Raw genomic sequence first — 24,014 nt, 5'->3', positions numbered from 1 at the left:
TATCATTTACTAAGTGACATATAGTGTATGTAAGGTCTATCATTTACTAAGTGACATACATTGTATGTAAGGTCTATCATTTACTACGTGACATACAGTGTATGTAAGATCTATCATTTACTACGTGACATATAGTGTATGTAAGGTCTATCATTCACTAAGTGACATACAGTGTATGTAAGGTCTATCATTCACTAAGTGTCACATAGTGTATGTAAGGTCTATCATTCACTAAGTGACATATAGTGTATATAAGGTCAATCATTTACTAAGTTACATATAGTGTATGTAAGGTCTATCATTTACTAAGTGACATATAGTGTATGTTAGGTCTATCATTTACTAAGTGACATATAGTGTATGTAAGGTCTATCATTGACTAAGTGAAATATAGTGTATGTAAGGTCTATCATTCACTAAGTGACATACAGTGTATGTAAGGTCTATCATTTACTAAGTGACATTCAGTGTATGTAAGGTCTATCATTCACTAAGTGACATACAGAGTATGTAAGGTCTATCATTTACTAAGTGACATGTAGTGTATGTAAGGTCTATCATTTACTAAGTGACATACAGTGTATGTAAGGTCTATCATTCACTAAGTGACATTCAGTGTATGTAAGATCTATCATTCACTACGTGACATATAGTGTATGTAAGGTCTATCATTCACTAAGTGATATACAGTGTATGTAAGGTCTATCATTCACTACGTGACATACAGTGTATGTAAGGTCAATCATTTACTAAGTGACATATAGTGTATGTAAGGTCTATCATTCACTAAGTGACATACAGTGTATGTAAGGTCTATCATTCACTAAGTGACATATAGTGTATGTAAGGTCTATCATTCACTAAGTGACATATAGTGTATGTAAGGTCTATCATTCACTAAGTGACATACAGTGTATGTAAGGTCTATCATTCACTAAGTGACATATAGTGTATGTAAGGTCTATCATTCACTAAGTGACATATAGTGTATGTAAGGTCAATCATTTACTAAGTTACATGTAGTGTATGTAAGGTATATCATTCACCACGTGACATATATTGTATGTAAGGTCAATCATTTACTAAGTTACATATAGTGTATGTAAGGTCTATCATTCACTAAGTGACATATAGTGTATGTAAGGTCTATCATTTACTAAGTGACATGTAGTGTATGTAAGGTCTATCATTTATTAAGTGACATACAGTGTATGTAAGGTCTATCATTCACTAAGTGACATTCAGTGTATGTAAGATCTATCATTCACTACGTGACATATAGTGTATGTAAGGTCTATCATTTACTAAGTGAGATATAGCGTATGTAAGGTCTATCATTCACTATGTGACATACAGTGTATGTAAGGTCTATCATTTACTGAGTGACATTCAGTGTATGTAAGGTCAATCATTTACTAAGTGACATATAGTGTATGTAAGGTCTATCATTCACTAAGTGACATATAGTGTATGTAAGGTCTATCATTCACTAAGTGACATATAGTGTATGTAAGGTCTATCATTTACTAAGTGATATTCAGTGTATGTAAAGTCTATCATTCACTACGTGACATATAGTGTATGTAAGGTCTATCATTTACTAAGTGATATTCAGTGTATGTAAGGTCTATCTTCCATTAAGACCCAGGTTCTATTCCCTCACATGGGTACAATGTGGGAAGCCCATTTTTGTGGACCCTGCCGTGATATTGCCGGAATATCGCTAAAAGCTGCGTTAAACCATACTCACTCACTCTATTAAGTGGCATACAGAGTAGGTAAAGGTCTATCATTCATAAAGTGGCATACAGTGCATGTACTGACACAAAAACGTTTATCTTGTTTCTCATAGCAAAACCCTAAACTTCTCTTAATTGTTTTGCACTCTATATTATTTTCTATTCCAAACTTTCACTTTTTGATGCCATCCATTCTGAAAAGGGTTCAGTGGTTGAAAATCAAAACTGAATTTATTTTTAGAATTTAGAAATTAGAAACAAGTAATGCAACAGTTATTGATGCGGCCTAGCGTAGGTTGGTAATTTAATTTCTGTTGATGCATGATCGTTTGAATAATATATAACTATCAATGATTAGTTTATAGATCGCTTTTTGAAATTCGAAAAAACGTTGTTGGGGGTTAAAAGTGTATGACCTTTTCAACTGAATACACAAATGATGCATGGAACAAAGTATAGAATTCGAACATACAGGACCTTCTGTCACGCTCTCGCTTTTCAAGTCGCTGTGCAGGATTTTACTCCTAATACTCAACATGGACAATGGTTTCTTCCTGCAGAAGAAATGTGTGTGAAATATCGTGGAGAAAATATAACAGAAGCGATGATGCTTAATCCTTCATCTTTAATAGAAACTCATCAATGTACTTATTTCCTTTGAGACAATTGTATGGACAATCTCATGTCGTTTCGATATTTCAAGTATGTACTCTCCATAACGACACTAATAGTAAGACCAGTTCATCTCGTTCGGAGCACATAATACAGTTAGGTGTTCATTGTTACCGCATGACCATTTGAATAATGATCAACTTGTGTCACTATATGGTCATTTATGAACGTGGCCTTGTGGAGAGAACGTGTGCTCAAAGAGCGGAAGGTCGGCGGTCCGATTCCATGCTGCGCCTCACCGAAAGATGGCACTTGTTGTTACACTGCCTGAGGCTCTGCATTAAGGGAATGAAACAAGACAAGATGGCTAGGAGCCAGGATACTGTGTCTGAAAGGGGTATTCATGCCAAACTGCGGTATGGTATCTCAGTGGCCTAGCACAAAGGAACAGGCATTAATCCGGACTAGTGCACACAGGTGCAGGGTGACCAAAAATTGAAGCAGGTGGGAAATAAACATTTTGTAAAATCTACGAGCACGAGTAGGTCGTCAGGTGAGTTGACAGAGGTCAGAGGTTCCTCTGGCGACTAAGGGACGTAATCCTCCACAGCGAATTCCAGCGGCTCCTCAGTAGTAGTAGTAGTAGTAGTAGTAGTAGTAGTAGTAGTAGTAGTAATAGCGGCAGTAGTAGTAGTAGTAGTAGTAGTAGCAGTAGTACTAGTAGTAGTAGTTGTAGCAGTAGCAGCAGTAGTAGTAGCAGAAGTCTCAGCTTAGGGGTATCAATAACTTTAGTTAGAAGTTGTACACATATCTTATTTACAATTTTTATTAATTTTATTTTAATTTTTCTGTTACCTTTTACACGGTCAACCAGCTTATTGGTTTTAGTGAGTTTTTGGACAACAAAAGAGAGCAGACTTAATAAAGTGAAGAATAAGAGTTTTCTCACTTCACAGGTAAAGAAAATGAAGGCGACAGTGACCTACCGCTTGTCCACCAGGCGGCGGCCCAGGGTGACGTTGACCTTCTGGTGGAAGTGGTTCAACAAGACCCCAGCATGCTGGAACTCCAGGATGCAGAAGGTAAACTTCATGCCACCTCGTTGATTGTGCTGATTGGCCTTGTCATACAGTTTCAGATTTAGAACCTGATGCACACGTTTATTTGTAAGCTGAGATGGTGTTAATGGTTTCTGGGAGGTCCCTTCCAAGCCATGACATATTTGTTGAATCCTGCTAAGGCACTTGTTATAAAAAATGAAACATCAACCAATTTAACTACACTAAAAATAATATTGTGGACACCTTACAAGCTTAATATACGTGTTCGTGTGTTTAAAAATATTTCAGTGTGAAATTGCGAAGCTTTGTAATTCGCACCTGTCGCAGGTACTTACTATATATACATATATAGTTGTGATAAACAATATACCGCATTTAAAAACAGTAATCAGTAAATACTCAATGAACATTTGTACATGAAGATGAAGACAAAAATAATTCAGTGTGAAATTGCGAAGCTTTGTAATTCACACCTGTCGCAGGTACTTACTATATATACATATATAGTTGTGATAAACAATATACCGCATTTCAAAACAGTAGACAGTAAATACTCCATGTACATTTGTACATGAAGACGATGACATTTTTTAAAGCATCAGAATATGTTTTTCAATACATATACAGTTAACGACGGTTATAACGAACACGTTCATAACGAACTGACAGATATAACGAACTTACTTTTTTAGTCCCGACTGTTTGCTGTAGTTATGCTGTATATATGCTTATAACGAACTACGGTTATAAAGAACTAAAAGTAGTAGTCCCTATGAGTTCGTTATAACCGTAGTTTACTGTATTACAAATGAAGTCGTATTATCTCTCTACACAGGCTTCACTCCACTCACACATACAGTACAGAACAAACAACTTCGAGGGGTCAAGCGGCTCATTAAGATGGGCGCCAACATCAACGCTCAAGACAACCTTGGACGAACATGTCTATCCATAGCTGCCTATCAGGTAAGCGAAGAGTCCTTACAAAGTCCTCAGCATCCAGTGAGTGTGAGTAGGGTTCATCGTATCTCTGAACAGTATTATATTTAGCCTAATGTGGGAAGAATGTCTTCATGGTGTGGGAAACCTTTGTACAACCTAAGAGTACGAGCTTGCTTCTAACAGCAAGGATCACAAGTGTTGAGAAACATGGCCTGGAAGCAAGAACGAGATGACTCAATACCCAGGCCTTCTTTGTACCCTCTTTCTATGTCCATGCAAAGAGAAGGATACATGCCTGTTTTTCTTACGATGTAGGATGGCAACAATAAAATCAGGTCGTGAATGATGGTTTCCACAGATGTTTGTTTGTTTGTTTGTTGTCTAACGCCGCACTCAGCAATATTCCAGCTGTATGACGGCGGTCTGTAAATAATCGAGTCTGGACCAGCCAATCCAGTGATTGATGTCATGAGCATCGATCCACGCAATTTGGATTGATGACATGCATCAACCAAGTCAGCAAGCCTGACCACCCGATCCCGTTAGTCGCCTCTTACGACAAGCATAGTCGCCTTTTACGGCAAGCATGGGTTGCTGAAGACCTATTCTACCCCGGGTCTTCACGGGTCGTTTCCACAGATGTAGCCCAGTATACCAGTAATTCATGCTTTGTGGAATTTCGTCGATTGTGAGAGGTTCCAATCCCAAATTTGCCCCGGCCAAGATCTTTCTTTTGTCGATAACAGTGATCGTATGTTTTTAGTAAATTGTATAAATGGCGGGTGCTATCGGTAGGGCAGGCAACCTTTTCGGGAACACCTGGTGTCATCACTGATTTTCAACAGCTATTTGACCTTCCAAGTGGAATATGTTCCGGCAGAAAATCTATTCTCTTGCATTGACAAATTATAATTACCAAAACGGTTAACATTTACAACCCGGCGTCACTTTGGTTTGTTTTTTCATTCTGCATTCACCTACGATCGATACTAACGGGCACTCCATCGTAGAATAAATGTATTTAGACTCTTCATCGTCATCCATGTAACATCAGTCCCAATACAAATGAGGATCGATCACTCGGATCGGTACATGTCTCGTGCTGTGTACAAGGCACGTCGTCGTGTAGGGCATGATTGTCGTATTGTCTCATTAATCCCAGTCACGTATGACACCAGTTGCATTTCAAGTGCCGAAAAAAAAATTTTTTGTTTGTAGTTCGATTCTACTGTGCAAACGTATTTAGCTATGTATAATTTTATCATATCCAAGGGCTGAAACAATGGAATGTTAGTTACCTCAGTACTGAAACGATGAGATGAGGTGAAATTGGGTTTAACGTCGCGTCCAAGATTATTGCACTTATATAGCGATGTGTGTGTGTGTGTGTGTGTGTGTGTGTGTGTGTGTGTGTGTGGCTGCTTGTACTAGTCCGGACTGATGCCGATTTATAGTGCTAGCACACTGAGATACCATGCCACAGTTTAACATGAATAACCCACTCAGACACAGTATACTGACACCGAGCCGACTAGTCCTTGTTTTAGCCCCTTAATACCGAGCGCCAGACAGGGTAACAACAAGTACCATCTTTTAACGTCGTTTCGTATGAGGGATCGAACGCCCGACCTTCCGCTCTCTGGGCGAACGCTCTACCTCTAGACCACGTAGGCGGTACTGAAACGATGACATTGATTACTTGAAGTAATACTTTTGCAAGTAAACGTAAATTGATTTCAGTTAATGCTTTCATGAATGATTGATATTACTGGCATACACCGCGCACTATTTAATCGACTTAAATTATTGATCTGTTTCGTCAAATGGAGGCTAAAGTATTGCGTAAAACATTGACATGAATCTCGTTATGTCATGTGAAACATGCTCACAAAATGCAATTACACTGTCAAAATTAGACAAGAGTAGTTAACGTCAAAGTGAGTGAGTGTTTCTTAACGTTGCTTTGAGTGAGTGAGTGATGTTGTACGTCGCTTGTAGCAATATTGCAGCGATATCACGGCGGGGGACTCCAGAAATGGGCTTCACACTTTGTATCCATGTGGGGAATCGAACCCGGGTTTTCGTCGTTTCGAGCAAACACTTTAACCATCAAGCTACCCAACGGCCCCCAATGCTTTGAACAGCATAACGTGGGAGGAAAGCCCAAAGTGATGTAGGTCTAAATGCTTACCACTTTACTGATACTTACTATCACGGGTATGGTGCTGACAACCTAGAACAGTAATCGGGGAGAACAGGGATTAGAACCCATGATCATAGGTTCCTGGTTCGCTCAAGGGACGTAACTCTGCACAGTGAACTGTGGCGCCTCAGACGACAAGGCCACACGTGCTCCCCAGTTTAAGTCAGAAAGGGTAAAACAGAATCTAAAATATTTGTCAGATAATGCCGTTCGACGTTTACACTTAAAAAGATAAATAATAGTATTTTAATAAGATGCATGTGTTGAAAATACAATTATTGATCACAGATCTTTGGCCCAACTTAGTTAATGATGAAGGTTTTAAATTCAGCAACATGTATGCCTCAACATTGCTCAACATTAATTCGATGGAAATTGAAGTGTATTTTACGGTTGGGTGTTCTTCAATAGTTGGCTTGTGTGTAGTTTTACACTGTAATTTTGTATTTCCCGCGAAGTACTATAAGTATGAACAAAGCCTTTCTGGTCCATTGGTCGTGAATAAATGAAAACATATTTCCATAGTTTTAAAAAATCACTTCATAAAGCAGGGGTCATTGTACGATTCCGACTTTTAGGTCATAAGCATGTGTTTGTGAATCTCTATCAATGGTGGTTTTCCAATCGTTACCGGTTGCGATGCATTGATAATGAGTTCAAATGCCAGGTTCTCCCGATTAATGTAATTTGTCTGTCAGAACTATACCCGTGGTTTTCACCAAAATGATAAACGTCTACAATTTGGGTGACTTTGGTTTTCCTTGAAGTTTAAGGTGGTACGGTTTGTGTAACTGCAATACTGTTCAAATGACGTTAATGAAGATTATAGATATATGAGGATTGTCACAAAAATTGAAGCCATGGAGATTTCTTTACCCCTGACTGTATTCGATCTTGTTTTATATGTCTATCAACCGTATCTAGAAGCCGATATAGAATAAATGCTGATGACAAGGACATAGTCTAATCTCTCTCTCTCTCTCTCTCTCTCTCTCTCTCTCTCTCTCTCTCTCTCTCTCTCTCTTGTTCATCCCAGTTAACTTCAAATGATATACAGTGTCCTCGTTTAGTCAAATTTCAGTATTTCAATATTTCGATTGATACGATTACACTTTATGGATCCGGTAGATTCCGTCTCGAACTACGGATATTTCGACGGTTCACAGAGTTTCGTGTTCAAAAACTTCATGAACACAATTAGTATACTCAGTAGCGACATGCAGAGAAGATAATGTTATACAACACACGACTTGTCCGCGGGGAGCTACATGTGCAGCTCTCCCACAGAGAAATGCTGATTCAATGCCTCCGTGTTTACCATCTTAGGCCTCGATGAAGTGGACAGCTGTGTCGTTTATCGGTTGCTTAGCAACAATCGATTATCGTGTACAAACGACAAGGACAAACTGTTAACAACGGCTCTGAATGCTATTATTATTTGTTCTTCTGCATTGAGCATTGCCTTGAGCCCTAAAGGAACAACACAAGCTAGGTGTACCAATGGAGGGCGTTCATTAACGTTGTAAAGAGTGTCCTGTAAGATTCAATGTCTGTGCACGGTTGATTGATTTCTCTTTCTCCATTTACGTATTTGACACCCTTCGTGTGTTGGTTATTAAATGAATATATTTTGTATTAAACAATGCTACAGTGAAATCTCGAAATTTAGTTTGAAGGTATTCAACGTTATTCCTATTTAACATGAATAATGATATATTTTTGTTTCTACGGTAAACAATACCTATTTATACCTGGTAATACATCTTGTTACAAAGGAAATACAATCATTAAGACTATTCAGATACATTCATCCATAAAAAGAAAATTAAATACCGTAAATATTTAAATTCTCGACTGAGCACCGTGAGTATCTGACATGTATCTCGGAATGACCTTAGACTTTGTTTTCAGAGAGACATTTCCATCAAGATGTTTTCAATTTATTTCAAATGGTTCTTGTCCCATCTAAGTGAGACCAGGGGTTTATTTAATGGCTAGTTGAGCATTACTATTCTTCCAAATCTTGTAATCAATTGATACAATTAACAAGGTACAACGGGTCAATAAAGAAATATTTAAATACAAATCTGTGATACTCTAGTTGTTTTACTGTCCATTGTCGGCAGGTTTTTATAAACTCTCAATGTTTTTACTCTTGATATTAATTTGCCTGGTCACGATCTGGATGGAATATTGCCGATGTGACGTTAAGCTTAAGTCACTCACTCACCCACTCAATATGTCTCCACTGGTGTTAAACCAATATTTCATTTAAACCTTTCTTCTTTGTCGCTGGGTTAACCGTCTATTGTCTGTATCTGTGTTTTCACTTAGGTTAACCCTCCATTGTCTGTATGTGTGTTTTCACGTAGGTTAACCGTCTATTGTCTGTATATGTGTCTTCACCTAGGTTAACCCTCCATTGTCTGTATGTGTGTTTTCACGTAGGTTAACCCTCTATTGTCTGTAATTGTGTCTTAACCTAGGTTAACCCTCCATTGTCTGTATGTGTGTTTTCACGTAGGTTAACCGTCTATTGTCTGTATCTGTGTCTTCACCTAGGTTAACCCTCCATTGTCTGTATGTGTGTTTTCAAGAAGGTTAACTCTCTATTGTCTGTAATTGTGTCTTCACCTAGGTTAAACCTCTATTGTCTGAATGTTTGTCTTCATTTGTTTCTCTGTCTTCAGTAGGGGTATATCTTTATCACGAGTGTCTGTTTTCACTTGGAATGATGCTCCCATGGTTGTTTTGTCTCTGGGGTTGGTGGTTAATAAATTTATCTTTTGTGCCTTCACCAGGTGTAATAACTTCTTCATACAACCTTGCGTTTCTGTCGTCTTGCGAGCATTTCGTTTTGAGTCTTCACGGGCTTACCTCTTCATCTTTTAAATTTTCCGATAATTTTTAATTTGCTAGGGGTGGCATGAGGGAGTTGTGTGTCTCCTGAGGAATGGCGCCAAGAAGACAAGTTGCGACAAGTTCGGCCGGACCCCCCTTCATGCAGCAACATACGACACAGATAGAAGGTAACATTATCTTCATATTTATATTCTCATGAAAGACAAACTTTCCTGAAATAAAAGCGACAAATTCGTTTCTATAATCATCAGAAATCTAAATAAAGCAACACAACCCTTTCCATATCCAGTAGAAATCTCTGCATAAAGCAGAGTCGATTGTACGATTCCGACTATATCATGAGCATGTGTTTAACTATCAAACAGTATTGATACCAGGTGTTCGCTAAAAGGTGAGCGTATCCTGCCAGACCGGTGGCACCCGTCACAAAGACATGCAAAGGCATGTCAATTGTTCACCTGAAAAAAAAACCCACGGGAACATAGTGAAAATAGGGAATTTCATCGGATATCATTTTTGTCACTGATGCATCAAATTTGGAAATATCCTCCACATGTCTACCATAAAACCTTTTGAAAGCTTTACCGAGGCCTTGTGAGTAAGGGTCGTATGACGCTTTTTGAAATCTTGGTAGAAAGAGCATGCTCGATTGTATCTCAAAAGTTGTGAAATGTAAACACCAAAGTCTGGAGCTGCAGGGATATTGCTTGACATGACGGAGAAGCTGACTATAAGAACGATGAAATCATCCCTCTTGTCATACAGTTTTGTGGAGAGTGTTTGGCGACTGAATCTTTATGCATAGATCTAAATATGAAACAGATGATCTCGCTGGTCCCCTTTAGTTCTAGTTTAGAAATGTTATCCAACACAGTAATTTCAAAGTCAACCGAGTCCGCATAGAAACAACGCAGTGTACACCTTGTTAACATCATGTTAAGACCATGTTAACCGGATAGTGTTTCTTATACTCATATGCACATGATGTGGTCACAGGCGACTCTGCTTTTAGCAGATATTTCGATTAATGTGGACAGCATAATGTCGCTTTTATTTTACTCATTTGAGTAAGTTAAGTTATTAGATCCAGCAACCTCATCGCATCCCAACTGCATGGCTCGACGCTCATGATGTCAATCACTGGATTGTCAGCTCCAGATTACATAAACAGATCACCTTCATATAGCTGTTTGTGGTGTAAAACAACAAGCAAACAAGCATATATATATGCTGTTTGTTTGTTTGCTTGTTGTTAGAGATGAGTGACATTTGTCAAACTATTTGTTTCCTTCTTTAATAGGCATTTAAAAATTGGGGTATCACTTGCTTGATAACGGTATTGGAACCTACACCGAAACGTCGCTCTTAATTGTAATAAAGAAGTTGTTCATCCATACATTCTTATCCCTACTTATTTGTTTCCTGTTTAATACTGATTAGTTATGTTTATATATAAATGACCATTTACAACTACACTTGTATGTTAAGGTCATAATTCCTGGAAGAGACGTTATCACTGGTTACGTCAACTTTCTGAAGTATTTGTTATATAATCAATCCGCAGGGCTCTCGCGGTGCTTCTTCAGAATATGACCAAGAGTGAGGTGAACTTTACCGACAACGAGGTAGGTCAGTTGCATCGTACAGGTAACTAGGTGAACATTTTTACATACGGTTATGACCGCCGTAGTCAAGTTGTAGAGCGTCCGCCAGGAGAGCCGAAGGTCCGGGGTTCGATCCTCGCCCGCGTCATACCAAAAGACGTTAAAAGATGAAACTGGTTGTTTCCCTGTCTGGCGCTCGGCATTAAGGGGCTAAAACAAGGACTGGTCGGTCGGAGTCAGTATACTGTGTCTGAGTGGGGCATTCATGTTAAACTGCGGCATGGTATCTCAGTAGGCTAACACTATACATTCGGCATCAGTTCGGACTAGTACAAGACCGGACTGGTACAAGAAGCCACACACACACACATACGTGCATGCACGTCGCTATATAAGTGCAATAATCTTGGACGCGACGTTAAACCCCATTTCACCTCACCTCACATATTTATTGGTGATTTTACGCTCTATCTATCAGCTGCTACACATTCCTCTGAATGCGCCTGGCACACACAGAATCAAACAATTAAGAACTGACTTCAAGATGTTTAGCGTTCATGGTGGTATTAATGTATAAACCGTTGTGCATACTAAAAATCTGTGTAGCGGTAAATCAAAGTAACGGTAAATCCGAGTAACGGTAAATCCGTTAAGTGGATTTACGCAAAGTGCGCGCACATGTTTTCACGTTTGCACCTCCATGAACGCATAACCATATTGAAGTAATTTCTTACAAACAAATACGTCAACAATAATAACTTCACAGACTGTTTATTTGATCATCAACACAAACACTGTCAACAAAAATACGAAATAACATCATTCTGTACCATTATGTAATACAAGCTCCGCCCATTGTATTATCGGCCAATCGGAAAACAGTAGTCCTTTAGTGGGCGTGGTCTTTTTTCGGTTCATCGAAACAAAAACGAGAAAAGAATAGCTTGGCAAGCCAATCAAATGCCACTTAATCACATGCAATCTATTTACTCAGTATTGACAGACAGACAGACAGACAGACAGTTTATTCAGTAGGAAGGCCATAGGCCCATAATACAGACAATGATTGATTGCATGAACTACGCATGCCAAGGAAGAAGTCGATTTAAGTTTCTCTTAGCCGTTGGACTTTATATAGATATAAACATGTGTTATATCCAACATCAAAGTTTTCTGATGAAATAATTTCAGTAAAAGATGTTACAGTTTGAAACTTGATATACTGTTTAAGATACATATTTCTTAGGGCTGAATAACGCTCACATACAAGTAAAACATGAAATTCATCTTCAATAAAAGATATACCATTTTCTATACAATATTTACATAATCGTTCAGTGTATGGGACATTTGTGTATCTCTTGCTACATCTGAAACGAGTCATACATATTCTCAGATGTACTGGTATGGGGAGTGTAAGATATTTTTCTGCATTCAACAGGGATTTAAAATGTTTATAATAAAAGGTATCAGATATACTATTGATAGAACTACACCATGATTGTTGAAGGTTATCAAATAATCTTTGCTTAAAAAGATGAATAAATACCTTCACATTGCCAACATCTTGTGTTAACCATACATATCCAAAACCTAATTTAAACAAAATATTCTTAATGTGAGTAGCCCATGTGGTGCGACCAGAATGGTCCAGTGATTTGAGCATTAAATAATATTGGCGAGGCAGTCTGCGCTCGTCCAAACGCAGTAGCCTGCACCAATACTTGATGGCCCTTGTGGTATACACAAGTTGGACAGGGGCTCTTCCGCACTCTCCTAAAACCATTGCATTATTTGTTGTTTTACCTGTATTTAGAAACCATTTACACATTTTGTTCTGTACATCTTCAATAATTTTACAATATGAGATGCCCCATATTTCTGCGCCGTAACAGACAATAGGCACAATCATAGCATCACATATCTTAAATAAATCTTGACAGGGTATATTACCAACTTTCTTTTGATATCTATATAATGTCATAATGGCCTTGTTACTCTGTGCAGCAAGAGTATTTAGTGCCTTAGTCCAAACAAGTTTGGGCGTGAACACAATACACAAATATCTATAAAACGACACGGTTTCAATATATACACTATTAAATTTCCATTTTTCATAATGTCTAAGGGGTCTGCCATTTCTGAATACCATAACTTTAGTTTTCTTCAAGTTTACCTTCATGCCTGTGTTATTGCAAAAATGTTTCAAGGCATTGATCTTCTTTTGTAAATTTAAAGGTGTATCAGCAATAGATGACACGTCATCAGCAAACATAAGTGCATATATTGCTGGGCAGTCTTTAGTAATAAAGACAGTTTGTCCTCCATAATTTTCCATAAAATGTACAAGTTTATTTATGAATATTAAAAACATCTGAGGGCTGAGGATGCATTATATTACCTATATTACACTTAAAGTATTTGGATAACCCAGTAGGTGTTCTAACACAGGCACACAGTTTATTGTACATTGATGTAATAATAGACAAAAACTTTCCGCAGACACCAATATCAGCCAAACTCTGTAACAACATATTGTGATCAACATTATCAAAAGCTTTTGAGAAATCTACAAATAAGCAGTAGAACCTTCCTTTTTTTTACATGCATACTTTTAGATAATGGCCTGTAGTGAAAATATATGATCTGTGGTGGAATAGTTGGGTCTAAATCCAGCTTGAGATTCGTCAATGATATTGTTATCATCACACCACCTCTGTAGTCTAGCATTAAGAATAGATGTAAATACTTTGCATATGGTATCAATGAGTGATATGCCTCTATAATTGTTGGCATCATTCATATCACCAGACTTGAACAGAGGACAGATGATACTTTTCCCCCACACATCTGGAAAGTTACCACTCTCAAAGATTTTGTTAAATGTAATAACTAAAATTGGTGTAATTTGTTTCTCTGAAGACTTTAAAACTTCAGCAGCAATACCATCAGGCCCAGGGGATTTATTATTCCCAAGCTGGTTTATTTGACTTGATATTTCTTGTGCTAGAATAGGAATGTTAATTGTTAGATCATTATTGTCAGGGATATGGTACATACTGCTATCAAGTGCAAGATCCTGCCTAAAAAGAAGAGACATAAAATGGTTAGTCCATTGCTCAGTATTAATTGATTGAGTGACTGCATTATATGGTTTACTATCCTTGAGCAGTTTCCAGAACAACTTTGGGTTGTCTCTTGCAGCTATCAGTTTTTCTCTCTGTGCTTCAAGAAATGAGTTTTTCTTTCTACTAAAAGCATTCTTAAACATTGATCTTAAGTGTCTAAAAAGTGAAAAATCTTCCCCATGATCTATGTGAGCTCTCAGGGCTTTGTATTTGTCATTTTTAATTAATTCAAGTTCATCATCCCACCAGGGAGGCTGCTGATTTCTCCTGAAGTTAGAATTTAAACCATATACTTTTTTTGGTGTGTTCTGCAGCTTCTTGATAATAACTGACTATACAAGATACTGCTGTGTTACAATTATTATTAGCTAGTTGTAAGATATAATCAGAATGCTCTACTAATATACCCTCAAGCTTGTGCAAGAAGGTTTCTTTAGCACCTTCATTCCACACATATTTCTCCCAACTGCTTCCACCTTCCTTTTCCAGATTACAGTTGGAGTTACTCCTTGTATTACCTGGGGCTGGGGGTTGACTATATTTACCAGATGAGGTACCCTGAATATTGAGTGAGCAATATAAGGGGAAGTGATTGGAGTGATCCTGTGTACCAACCCCAAAGTTGGAGAAATATGGAAAGAGAGAAGAGGAGGCAATCATGTAATCCACAGCACTTGATCCATTATGAGTGAAACATGTGAATTCACCATTTGTATCATTAAACAATGTCCCATTCAATGTGTGAATACCAAAGGTCCTACACAATTCAACAAGTCTTCTGCCAAAATTAGTATGTGTCACTGAGTCTCTGTATTTTCTTGGCATATCAAATGTATCAGAGGGATAATCATCAGCATCTCTCTGAATAAAGTCAATATTGTCATCAGGGATATAGTCAAGGAAGTCCTTTGTCCTTGCATTAAGATCACCAGCAAGAAATATATGCTTATGTGGGTGTTCCCCAACAATAATGTTCAAGTAGTTTTCAAGATGAGTAAATCCATCACTATCTATATTCTCATTAACTGGTGAATTTTCGGGTGAGATATAAGTAAATATCAAAACACAGTCAGAGATCCATGATAAACTTGATGTTTTGAATAATAGTACAACAGTATTTTCAAAATTATCATAAAGCCTACATAACAGTCCACTATCTAGCCAATGAGAGCGTATCAAAACAGTGATACCACCACTATATCGCCCGAACGTGTGTGTCTTGGGACGGACACAGTTTAGCGCACGAAAACCGGACAAGAAGTCCGAGAATTCATCGGAACGTCTCACAAATGACTCACAAAACGCGATCAAGTCAAAATGTTCACAAAGACTTTTTACCTGAAATGTCGAGTTTTCATATTTTCGCAGTCCTTCTATATTCCACGAGAGAATATCAAATGTTGGGCCGTGGCCGTCACATCACTTACCAACATTGTCAACATTGGGAGTTAACTCCCCTGAAGGAGGTGTGTCTCGGTTTGTGTTGCTTCCGGGTCCAAACAAATCACTCCATGAACGATCACGAAAAGAGGGCCTTGCATCACGATGCGTACCCCCACCTGTAGACACCTTCTTCACACACTTGTCTTGTCGGTCGTACATATATACCTGCCCTTCCACAATAAGCTTGTTAACACATATCTTAGGTCGTTTCCCGCTGTCTCTGGCTTCTTGAAAGTAGGTAGACAGTGCGCGTCTATCCTCTCGTATTTTCTGTGGGAAATCATCTGTTACACGTGATCGGTGATTTCTATCTTGTTGTTCCCGTCCTCTCTTGAAAATATCACTCTTGTCTTTTGTCAGTAGGAATTTAGCTATGATAGGAGAATCACTTTTGCCAGGGTTGAGGCGGTGAGCACGAATAATAACAATATCATTTGCATTCTCCATGTGTAACTCGTCGCGCAGAAACTCACGTTTGACTCGGACTGATCCCGTGTTTCGCCCCTCTCTCCAGAAATTCCATGGAATATTAAGTTGTTTCGCCGCTCACGACACTCTTGATCCTCGAGTTTTTCTTCCAAACTAGACAGAGAAAGTCTCAGTTGTGTATGTTTATGTTGAAGCGAGTCTAGCTGCTCGTGGAAATCAGACGCCATTTTTGTGACCTTGTCATCGAGTCTCTCAAACTTATTGTTTATGTCCGTGGTGTTAGATTTAATGTCCTTTAAAATCGCCATCAACACTGCAAACACGAAAACGTCGTTTTTTTCCGTATATGGTCATTGGACGGAAAAACGACGTTATTTGGACGTTTTCAAACCATCGTTTTTCCGTCCAAATAACGTCGTTATTTGACATCGGAATTTACTGGGAGAGAACGATAGCGTTAAGCTCCTCCCTTTCTTGATTGACATTGTCAATCAAGCAACAGCGTCTACCGGTATTTCTACTTCTCAGATTTCATTGGTCAGTCCCCGCGTGTTAGATTACAGGCCCGCGTTTGACGCTGCACTCGAAGCGCTTAGCGGAAGTACTGAAATCAATCGTTCTGCGCATGCGGATTACTTAATGTCTTGACCAAATTTTCCGTTCTGTGCAAGCGCGATTTCGCGTATTGTTTCCTAGATTTAATGTCACCACTATTTAACAATGGTTCATAAACACAGTCACGTGAAGGTTCGGAATCGTAACGAGTAACTCCATTTAAATTGAAGAGGATTCCCAGTGATATGGGAGATTCCAAGATGAAACTATTCTTTGGCTGTCTAGGCTGCCACCCAAACCGATCTAAACGGGACCCGATAGCTTATTGTATGCTATATAGTCATATGGAAGTGGACAAGAACTATACATTGTATTCCGGCCGATTGTTCTTGCATTTACTTATAATTCAGGAAAATGGACTTAAAAGGGGAGTTGTTGAATGTAATTATTTTAATTATTAAATGTTGCCTATACACTAATCTGGACGAACTTCTCATTGCTCTGTTTATGTCATCCTATATACTATTAGTATGTTACCGTTCTAAAGTCAACCTCTCACATAACATTATATTGTTCATAGTATCAAAGTTTAATCAACAATATCAAGAGTAGCGATTTAAACCACTGAAACGCCCAAACACAAGGCTGTTATCAAGCGCTAGTGCAGACGTGATGCATCGCAAAAACTGTATCGTGATGTCTTCAGAAATTCAATTATACTACGAGATAGTACGGCTAACGCTGACTCACCGGTGGAACAAAGACAATATCGCTAATACAGATATAACGTATTTGAATGTTAATACTAAAGACAAACAATCACTATTTTTGCAGTGACGATATAACACGTATACACGTTTATTGTTAACTTTCATCAGTTTTGCTCTTCATTTTAATAACTTTGTTTTCACATATATATGTAGCAATACCCGACAAGCATGTCATACATAATTATGGGGCAGTTTTCAATCTTGTACTGACTTACCCTGGTGTTAATGAGCGAAGTTTATTGGCTTGTGTGTAAAACCCCGTTTTTCTGGTAATCCTATTATTACTTAGTTTATTTCTATCTAATAACACCCTGTTCTCTGGATCATGGCTCCGTGACTATCCATAGCAATTAAGATGAACATTCAGTTCAAGTAAATGAATGAGTTTGTTTTGACGCTACAGTCAGTCAAAAAACCAATGCTGTGAGGTTTGATAACACACTTCTACCAGGTCGAACATCGTGGATCCTCATTTTCTGCCTAAAGAGAATCATAGTTCATATGCTAATCCATCTGCGAATACCCTCCCACTCAAGATGACCTTACTTGTTGCTAAATCTGTCATCTATCCCCCTAATCTCACCCGCCCCAACCCCCCACACGCACGCACACACACACACACACACACACACACACACACACACACACACACACACACACACACACACACACACACACACACACACACACACACACACACACACACACAAACAACTGACCTAAATAACCTGGACAGGAAATACTGCTGATAGCCTCTGGTCAACTCAGCCGCGCCACCGCAGAATGTTCGTCCAACTCTGCAGGGGGCATTCTCAGTGGCTTCAAACGCGCTGAAATGTTTTCGCCTTGCATCCAAGATGGTGAACAAGTGAAATCGTATGAAATTTGGCTATTTTAGGTCCTATCTCTTTTTTGATTACCCAATAAAGTCAATTCATAGTTACACGGTTGTGAAGAAGCTTACAACTTTATAAGACTTATTCATCTCATTCCAAAAAAGCTACTCGCGCTCACATAAAGTTGTAGTTATTATGTCACTCTTTTATTTCTTTAAAAATATATTACATGTTCAACAATAACAATTAAGATGAACATTCAATTTCCGATATAAGTAAATGAATAAGTGTGTTTTACGCCACAATCAGTCAAAGACCGACGTTGTCCCGTCTGATGACACACAATCTACCAGGTAGCACATTGTGTACACCCTATCCCCATTGAAGTCTCCACTGTGGGTATTCCTGGGGACGAAAAGGCCCCATGTACCTAGGAATTTCATCAATACATTCATGCGCGGCATTCTCTGCCTAAAGAAGATCATATAGTTACCATGCTAATCCAACTCGAACTACCATCCCGCTCAAGATGAATGTTTTATGTAACATCCAACAGGCCCACATTTACGCACGCACGCACGCACGCACGCGCACACACATATTTGGATTTACCAATCCCTGAATTGAGAAGACGTGCGTTACGAAGCTCCTCCAAGTCATCATCAATATCCGTATATGTCTGTGATATCATTACCCATCCAAAGCCGAATATACATTTATTGTGTTTTCTTGACAACAAATGTTATAATTGGGATAACACTTTCTGAGTAAAGTACAGATTCTCGTACTTTCTTGGGTTGAGCCCTGTCCGGGATTTGAACCCACACTGTGAGTGAGGCACCCAATCGCCAGAACACAAAGTTGGCGATCTAACCCAGCCACCGAACCAAAAATGTTAGTCCAGATGACGTATACTTTCTGTACTCCTCTGATAAGAGAAAAATGGCACGGCTTCTATGACCGAAAGCTTTGAACCAACAATGCCTTTAAGAAAGTGGTCAACAGTAACACACATTATATTTGGATACCACCTTCTCAGTAAACTACATATTTTTAGGGTGGAGATAATAGACGTTGATGGTTGATTATCAATGGACAAATTAAAGCCAAAACTTAACTTATGAATGATTGGTAATGGGAAATGGACAATGGGCAAACGGGAGGCGGGGTAATCAGCGCCATGCCAGTTATCTGTTGGCTTCCCTTGTTGCGTTCCCTTCTTTGCTATCTTTTTACTTTTGTTGTTCTTACAGGTACAAATATATGTTCTCTGCCTCATAGAATTTAATAATATGCACCTGATGAAGGAGAAAGTATATATTCCGAAACGCAGTGTTCCTCCGTTGACATCCATAAATATTTTTCCTTGTGTGTATCAGTTCTTAATGCCCTTCAAAGACTCAATCTAGCTTTGTTTTTAAATGTCGTGATATTTGCGTAGAATATAATATGGTCATGCCTATATACATTTGGGTCTTTGTCTACATAAGCATTTAGACATACAATTTAGAGCTAAGGACATTGCTAATTCTGCAGGCATGGAGTACGTCATAGCAAGCTGTGATCTTTATTCATACTTTAGATATTCGTAATGGAGATCTGTAACTGAAGTTTACCGTAATCTTCGGCAACTCTCACCTCCTGACCAGTTGAACGTCTTAGTGCATTCAGATGCCATTGTAAAATTCCAGGCTGCCCCTCTTTCTGTGATGTTTTGACGGATGAAATCTATTGCGTTATAATAATCTCTGTTTGCTGATATATAATATGTACATGTAAAATATTTACGATATTTTAAACGTGTAATTCGATGCATATGCAATGCAATGTGAACATAAGTGCGGATGCACGAAGGCGGTTATAGTCATAGTTATACTGCGATGGATGTAGGGGAATGGTAGGGGGGTGTATGTATGTATGAAAGCACGAATACCGATACATGAGGGCGGATATAGTTATAGTTCGATGGATGTTGGGGAATGGTGGGAGGATGGATTATGTATGAAAGCATGCGCATGGATCCATGATGGCTGACGTAGACATAATGGTGGGGAAAGAAGAATGTGATGTGTGAGTGTGTGTGTGTGTGTGTGTTTGTGCGTGCGTGCATGCGTGCATGCGTTGTGATACGAGGGTTGGCGAACATGTTGTCAGATGATTGTGTGAGTAAGTTAAGTGGTTGAGGATGTGGCAGGTATGAGTATTGATACATGCAGACTTGGGGTTGGGGGACTGGGTGTGCCTGTACTGAGGTCTTTTGTTTCACTCACTTATAGTGTTTTCTTTCACTCAAATACTGTTTTACGCATTTTAATGACTGCAACTGTAGTGACTCAAAGGTCATACTGGCCGGGCATTCAACATATCTACCCCAACTACATACGTAGCCATTTTTATGGTGTACAATTCTTCTTCTGCCTCACACACGCACGCACACACACACACACACACACACACACACACACACACACACACACACACACACACACACACACACACACACACACACACACACACACACACACACACACACACACACACACACACACACATTAATTGTTTTATTAAATGTATCTTCGAGAGTCAGTAAGAAACTAGAAATAACTGCCTTTGTTCTGTAAACCACACCAAGTTTCAGCTTTCGCCTCTTCCTTTGTGGACTGAGGTTTCACTTTTGTAAAATGATCTCTCTTATCTGTCTGTACCATCAACTTAACTGCCCTCACCCCCTGCAGTTTTCCTGTCCCATATTGACAAGCAGGTGACCCACAAGGAGGAATACCGCCCTCCCTCAGTCCAGTGATACAGTGCCTAGCACAGTATGTTGGGGATACGTGGCCTTGCTGTGGGAAAACATTTTGTAACAATTTGGCAAACTTTGATATGTAAACAGCAAATATCATTCAGTTTTATTTCAACAAAATCGGATCCTACTTATTTTGTGGATACCATAACAATAAATCAAGCCAACAGATCGTTTGAGCTGGCATGAATATAAAAAATAATTAGCAAGTCGATAGTCATAATTACCTCTGTTGGTCCCACGTGAAATGTTCTTCATGAATAGAATAGATGGCTGATAGACGTTCGACCGAATAATATCATTTGCTAACTTCAACTGTTCATCTAATTTCCATGAATGTATGTTACATAGTTCATATGTTCATGGGCTTCTTCACTAAATGTATAGTGTGGAGGACTACATCACTTGAGGATAAGTAACATAAATAATGATGATAATTATGATAGTATTGCCATTATTATTCCTTCAGATTATTAAAAAAAAGTTATTATGTTTTCATAGAGAGAAAGAGGTATGGAGATTGTGAGATTATTTTTAGCATCGGAATTGTTAACATAATTCTTAAAGATATTATGTTTTGTTTGTTTATTGTTAAATGCTGCACTCAGCAACGTAAGGATATTAAAACATTACATTTAGGGTCAGTTGTATTTTTATATTTGTATCATTTTGCAAATGTTACAGAGACCTGATAAGGGATATATAATAATGTATAGTCGCTATTCTTAAAGTAAGAATATGTTAGATTTATCAACCAGAAATATTGCACACAAGAGGATAATCATATTTCATGAGACAATTTTTTAACGTCGAAGTCAACGATATTTGTGTATGTTATTGCTACATGACACGGATACGTCATGATAAAGCAATTAGAAATTGGCATTTGATGATATAAGATAGCTACGCGATAAATCACAAAGAACAAAGAAGGAAGCGATATTTATTTCACGATAAAACATTGTTCTATCATGACGTCATTTATTGAGATTCGAACATGCACTCGCAACTTGAAAAGTAAAATTTGTAAATTTGACCTTATTTTTGAGAGGTATGTGTCTAGTGAGTTGTTCCCAATAAATTTTACTGGAGAATCCGAAAATGAGAGTGATATGACAATCGGTATTGGGAGAAAAGGTACAGATGATTGACGAGAAAATTGTGAGAATATGCGGGACCAAACTCAAATCCTAAAATGGATTTATCTAGCATGGCCGCTGTCGGATTCTATTCAAGGAATCATCATTATTTAAGTACGGGTAAATATAGTAAAGCTTGTATTTTTTCCTAATTTAACACCCTAAAAGAGGCTGTACGTAATGTTGATATCTCATATAGAAATAAACGAGTCTCGGTCTTTGTTTATCGTACAATAAACAACTCCCACTCGTCGTTTGTTTCTTAATAACATGACCATATACACTAACATTATATCTTTTCATGTTTGTCGGTCAACAAAAGCGACATAAGCATTTCCATTATCATGAGAAACCCTTGCCAAAATTAAAGTAGCGCCAACTGCACCATTGCGACAACATCAGGATCATGTTTCATGATTCATCATAATAAATGATGACATTGGATGCTCGCAAAAACGCGAGCTCATTCCGATCCACTAGTTGCACCCGCCACAAACACATCCAAAGGCAAGCCAATCGTTCACCCGAAAAGGCAGAGAATTGCATCTGATATCATTTTTGTCATTGATACGTCAAACCTGGAAATGCCGTCTACACGTCCAACACAAAGCCCAAGCCAGGACCCAAATCCTTCAAACCCGGCCAAAGTTCTGTTAACTACATACATTTCCCCCTAACCTTAAATAATCTATACTAGTTCTGAAGTAAATCGTATTTACCCGTATGAATCGTCTTATGTTATTTATTGCCGATAAACAGAATATGCACACTTTCTGAAAGTACTGTGTGAAAGGTCACGCACCAAACCTATACTCTCGATATACATGCTGCTCTTACTTAAAAAAGAATATCGGGTTAACAAGATACGTATATTAAAGTACCATGCTTTCCTGATGTGCTCTCATTCTAATTTGAAGTAATGGCATAAATAGTTACCACTCATCTTTCAATATTTTTCAAATTTGGGTTAATCACGAACATATTTGAATATGTACAACATCTTTACTTACTTATCTTTATACTTAAAGGCATCAGGTTTGTCTGTCATAAGACCCCGAAACAAATATGTCCAACACAGCCCAATATTTGGCTCTTGGCTCCTTGTTCTTATATTTTATAAGTATTGTTTAAACAACTGTTTTTTTCTGTAAAATATGTTCATTTCAGAAATTAGATGTTATTCTAGCATTAGGTCTGTGGTACGTTTACTGCATCAGCATTACATTAAAACGATATTACATTATATAAATCCATACAGAGGAAATGCTTAACATTTATCTTTTAAGGAAGAGTGCAGGACGACTTGCTTTATACATATAAATGTGGACATATATGTATGGACATTTGGATGATACAGATATACCTCCTTAAAGATAGTGTTTGTAGATGACTGTAGAAAATGGAATAATTATGTGAGTAATCGGGTTAATACCACGTTCAGCAATATTTAGCCATATTGCGATATTGGTTTCCAACATACAAGACGGACCATGAAATTATGACTTGAATTTGGACCTGACTTTCTGGTGTGATGTAACACCCCAGAATCTCCGGTAGAAAAAGGGCTCAAAGCACGAATTAAGATCACGAGATGATACTGATGTATGCATCTGGACATATATTTGCGTAGTATTACTACCTTAATTCATCAGTATATATGTATTTTGCAAAAAAGGATATTATAGGATCGACGCTGACATGCGCATATAAGCTATTCACCAGTGCTGTAATATTTCATTTCTTCTGACACATATCGACACGAGAAATTATATTTAAATTTAAAAGGAGCCCAAGTGGGATAGAATTTTGAATCTGAACCTGTTGAACAAGGCTTGTTTCATTTTGGGCTATAGCATTGCCGCAAGGCCTGGGCGGAAGGGAACACCTG

The 24,014-nt window shown here is 38.3% G+C and overlaps 1 protein-coding gene across 1 annotated transcript in view; it reads left to right on the top strand.

Annotated features, from left to right (window-relative positions):
• Positions 1-24,014, top strand: part of LOC139453182 (ankyrin repeat domain-containing protein 55-like) — a 49,968-nt gene that overhangs the window by 1,402 nt on the left and 24,552 nt on the right. Inside the window, exons 2-5 of the mRNA XM_071234812.1 lie at positions 3,308-3,433; positions 4,248-4,378; positions 9,477-9,586; positions 10,984-11,044. Coding sequence (XP_071090913.1) covers positions 3,308-3,433; positions 4,248-4,378; positions 9,477-9,586; positions 10,984-11,044 — 428 coding nt within the window. The remainder of the gene's footprint in view (positions 1-3,307; positions 3,434-4,247; positions 4,379-9,476; positions 9,587-10,983; positions 11,045-24,014) is intronic.

This window comes from Haliotis cracherodii, unplaced genomic scaffold (assembly GCF_022045235.1).
Source record: "Haliotis cracherodii isolate W230 unplaced genomic scaffold, xgHalCrac1.p SCAF_9, whole genome shotgun sequence".
Classification (NCBI taxonomy): Eukaryota; Metazoa; Mollusca; class Gastropoda; order Lepetellida; family Haliotidae; genus Haliotis; species Haliotis cracherodii.
Note: the sequence above shows the minus strand (reverse complement) of the source record. Positions and strands in the feature narration are given on the sequence as shown.